The 5,000-nt window shown below is 40.3% G+C and overlaps 1 protein-coding gene across 3 annotated transcripts in view; it reads right to left on the reverse strand.

Moving 5' to 3' along the window:
- The window catches only part of si:dkey-237h12.3 (teneurin-3), a 107,987-nt gene that overhangs the window by 84,805 nt on the left and 18,182 nt on the right, over positions 1-5,000 (reverse strand). For all 3 annotated transcript variants that reach the window (XM_081698578.1, XM_081698577.1, XM_081698579.1), the window contains exon 3: positions 2,461-2,733. In XM_081698578.1, the coding sequence (XP_081554704.1) occupies positions 2,461-2,733 (273 nt within the window). The remainder of the gene's footprint in view (positions 1-2,460; positions 2,734-5,000) is intronic.

Below are 5,000 nucleotides of genomic sequence, written 5' to 3' on the forward strand. Positions count from 1 at the left end.
AGTGAATGAAGCACAGCAGCTATGCTGGGCTCATTCTCATAATGGAGGAATGAACACTTTCTGGCATCGCCATCAGTACGGTGCAGTCGTCTTCACACCCCGCGCAAGACGGAGAGGACAAAGAAAAAAAAGCAAGTATGAAATGAGCTAGTGAGACTTAACGTCAGTCAAACCGGTGCCGCCTGTCCCAGCCTGCACACAGCCCGCCTGCACTAACAGCATGGCGTCAGGCACACAGACAGGAGACATGTGCACCCCTCGACGAGAACTGCTTCTCCAAACCAACTCCACTTCAGAATAGACGTGCACAGAGCTTTGAGCACTGCTTTTATTTCATTATTTAAGAAACGAATACAAATGAAACATTTAAAGCTGAAAGTCTCAGCTTTCCTCCAAAATTCTGGGTCATTATTTAAATTAAAAAAAAAGAAGAAAGAAATCACAAACAGAAGACAAAGCCAGAACACTAAGACAAAGGCGGAGAGATAGACAGGAAAAAAACATTCATTTACAAATCTTGTTTTTCATGGGTAAGCAAAAGATTTTTTTAATCGACAGGGATAGAGAAAGACTCAGCACTGCCCTAAACCTCCTAAAACATTTGATCCATATAAGCTAGTTATCAGAAAAAGCAGATCATGAATGTTAACACACCTAAATAATACTAATAATAATAATAATAATAATAATAATAATAATAATAATACAAGTAATATATATATTTATATATAAATTAGATATTCATTATATATATATATATATATATATATATATATATAGCAGCTTTCATTTTATTTTCAATATCCAAGTGGTTCACATTTAGAAAATTCATATAATATTAGAATAATTACTCTAAAATGGTTTTGGAAAAGGATTTGTGCTAAGATTAAAGCCATTACTACTGCTGCTCTGCCGGTTCTTCTCCGAGTATTCAGTTCCCCCATTAATAATGTTTTACTCCGTGCTGGCAACCTGAATAGAGGTCTTTTATCAGTCACTAGGAAATGCGCTACAGCGCGGTATAACACCCCCTGAAAGGCTGAGAGCTACTGAGGGGGAGATAAGCTGAGCGTGTTCTACAAAGCGTGGCGCCTCTTCTGTTATCAGGAACCCAATCTTCACTCAGCGATCAGAGATCATTTGTAATAATGAAACGGAGTGTAGTCCTACCCTGTGTTTATGGAGTTACGTTCTTAAATATGTGCTGCTGCCAGTTCCACTGCTGGTAAGCTAAAAAAATGCTCCGACCAATTTCATGTCTAATAAATGAGTAAATAAATACTTTTAGCAACACAAAAAAAGGGTGATTGTGTGAATTTGGAATTTATGGATTTGTATCATAAATATTTGCTACAGAATCACTCAATCTATTTTTTCATAATCCACATAGGCTTCTCTATTTTTACTTCCACTACTGCCTAATTTTTTTAACAAATAATCCTGTTATCCAGTGATATTTTAATTTTAAAACATTCACTTCCGCACAGTAAGGAATTATTAAATTGTAGCTATTTAACCAAGTATTTAAGAATGAAGGTCATATCATTGAACTAAACAAACTTTAATTCACTTTTTAATTATACTGGAATTTCAATTCCATGCAATCTTACCTTAGGGACTAAACATGGGGTGACATATAAGAAAGTCCTTAATGTGATAAAGAAAAAAAAAAACATCAAAGTCTTCCTGTTTTCCCCCCGTTTTCATAGCGCAGCTGGACAAAACCCGATTAACTCTCTCTAAAAACCACCAACCAGCAAGCTCCAGGATGCACAGATATCACAACACAAGCTGTAGGATGTACAGATATCACAACACAAGCTCCAGGATGTACAGATATCATAATGCATGCTACTATTCTACTATTCAGCTCACTTAAAGCTCATCACTTAAGGGTGCACTGTAAGCCCTTCAGAAAAGAAACCTAATTAAAAAACCACAAATATGAGCTCCAGACACGCACGCATTTGATGCACACGATCAGAAGATTTGCCGATTTCAAAGGTGCTTCTCGGTCCTTCGGGCGTTGGCTTTTTCAGCATCGAGCGATCTGCACTTCAAACCAGAGAGGGCCTCTCCATTCTGCACTGTGCACACTACTGCAGCTGCACCCAGCATGAACGCTGCACAAGGATCTACCAAAGCTGCCTGCAAATCCTGCACCAACCTAGAGCCCCTACAAAGACCCCAACCGCCTCTCATGCTATGAATCCAGCCACATTACTGCCTTTAAAAAGCCTACAATACCCACAATCCGTTGTATCTGCCCGCTCAGACAGACAAACCACCAGCAGCTCTGCCTATATCAAACGTTCAGCGACGCTGCTCTTCAGACTCCAGCAGTTAAACTACCACATTGTGGGGTTTAGTCTGAATACATATGAGATGGACGCTGTCCTTTCCCAAGGGTTCTCCAGACCCCAAGGGAGAAGCCGCCTGATTGGCTAAAGCTGCACTTACCGCTATCGTGCTCCGAGCGGTCGTCTTGCTCGGCATCTGTGAGAGTCAGGGCCGAGTTGGACTGGCTGGACAGGCGAGAGTCGCGACCGTGCAGCTTAATCCCCCGTCCCCAGAGGCGGGAGGCACAGTCCGGTGAGATGCCCCCTATGTTCTGGACGTGGTCCGCTCCGCTGGGCTGAACATGATGGCTGAGGCCGGTTTCGGCACAGAAACTCAGGCCACGGCGGGGGGCACCGCTGCACAGACCCAGCTGCCGCAGGGACAGAGTCTGACCTGCAAGAATAGAAAAGCACAGATCACCAAGTCCAATCAACACCATGTACAGGCAAAGGAAAAAAGCCATCATGCTGCATTCTTTTAGCCAATTAACCAATTAAGAATATTCTTTTTCTCTGATGTGGAGAAGGTCACCATATGTGGGGTTGTTAAGGTTTTTAGGTTGTTATGTTCGACAAGAGCTACTTTAGTACCTTGAAACGTCATGATCAGATGGTCTGTTTGCCTTACACTTACAATATCTTGCCTCACTTGACACCATCTTGCTTTGTAGCTTTCAATTTTAAAAGCAGAAACGAACAGTGGAGATTCCAAGCGACTGCATTAACTTTCTAAAACATGGCTCCTGAAAAATGATGGAAGCAATTGAGAAGATATGAGTAGGAAAGAGGACTGACATGGTGGAAGGGATTAGAGTGGTAAATGTCTCGCATCTACATAAACAATTCATACGACTTTAGAAATGCTCACAAAAAAGACCTGATGAGTGACATTGAAGCAGATTCAGATACCGTATGAAGACAAACAAGCACATTTAATTAACAAATACATACATACATAAACATGCCCATGTGTACATAGTGAACAATACTTTTAAATCTATTCTAATTTGTTTTTATTGTAAAATTACCCTAATTAACCCTATTTAGATTAATATTATTTTATTTAAGTTTATTCATTATTCTGTGCACTCTACTCAAACACTCCAGTTGGTTAGTATGTTTTATTTGGTATATATATATGCATTCACCAACATTCACCGATATATATGCAGTCACCAGGACAAATTCTTCATATGTGCAACATACTTGTCAAATAATACTGATTCTTAATTCTGATATCTTCCACAATTAGCACTTTTGCAAACACAAATAAAATCCAAATATCATTAACCTAAAGGACAGAACACTAAATCAGTGTGTGAGAATGTATAATCCACAAAGAATCTAGAATACAAAATCAGTGTGTGAGAAAATATAATCCACAAAGAATGTATCTTTAGCCAAAGATGGAAAAAGACATCTAAATAAATGCTAAAAATAATGGCCATTCTCTTGGTTTAAGGATACCTGCAAATTATCTGCTAGTGCAAAAATACTGTGATTTAATTGTAAAATATATTCAAAATTCCTACGACGTCACGCCTGTTCATGCATTTAAAAGATTCTTCAGAAACATGACACGTCATTAGTGGTTTATTGTCCTAATAATTGTTTGTGTATTTCACAGGGACAGATACAACCAAGCACCTTCTCCTGCCGTGTCTGTCGAGTAAACTCAGTAAACTCCAATAATCTTAACGTCTTCCACCTCGGACCTCACATCACACGCTCCGCTCCCAACCGTGTACGTGACACTGGGAGTGTGTTTCTTCCCCTCCCTTTCCTTTAGTATCCCAAAGCACAAGAGGCGGCGCCCGGCTGGAAGCCGCCATATGGGATGGAAATGCGAGCGAATAAACTGGCATTTAATTAAGCAGCGTTTCCTCTTAAATCGACGGCAGCTAATCATGAGGGAAGTGCCACTACTGCCATCTTACATGGATAACGCTACAACTGCCTCACTCACAATTACATGCACTGGCATGGGATTCCCCATCACCCCTTTTTTTACCAACCAGTCACAAACATGACTGCTCATTACGGTTCTTCCCCTCCGAGAAACTGCCTGAGGACCAGGAGCACACCGTAAAGCGCAATTAACCGACCGAGTTTGATTTTAATGAAATTAATTAATTTTGAATGAGTAACTACACCACAAGTCTCTGGAAACAGCTATAATAACTGCCTTATCATGATTGCTTATCAAATATTTATAAAATGGTTTCAAGAATATGTGAATAATTAGCTAAGGAATGTTGCATGCACTGGAGGTTGGAGGTTGGAGCAATGAAAAGGAAATTGTCTAACAAAGACAATGGACCTCTCCTACAGACCAGCCGACAGACCTGCCTTCAACTCGCAAACACGCTCTCCTACAGACCAGCCGACAGACCTGCCTTCAACTCCCAAACACACTCTCCTACAGACAAACCTACAGGCTTTATTAATATTAAATGATGACGCCGGTCATTTTATCTACCGTCGTGATTATGTTAGCCATTTTCCTAAATCTAAAGAATCCTATTTTTATTGATCTTCACAATGACATCCTCCAATACACAGTAATAAATCACACAGCATGCTAGTTACCTTTGGCCAGTGGTGGTACAGTCCCACTGAAATGTGTATGAGTGTGTAGAAGTGTGTTAGACCTGTGTAGAA

The sequence above is a fragment of the Electrophorus electricus genome, chromosome 16 (assembly GCF_041902795.1).
Source record: "Electrophorus electricus isolate QZ-2024a chromosome 16, ASM4190279v1, whole genome shotgun sequence".
In the NCBI taxonomy this organism is placed as follows: domain Eukaryota; kingdom Metazoa; phylum Chordata; class Actinopteri; order Gymnotiformes; family Gymnotidae; genus Electrophorus; species Electrophorus electricus.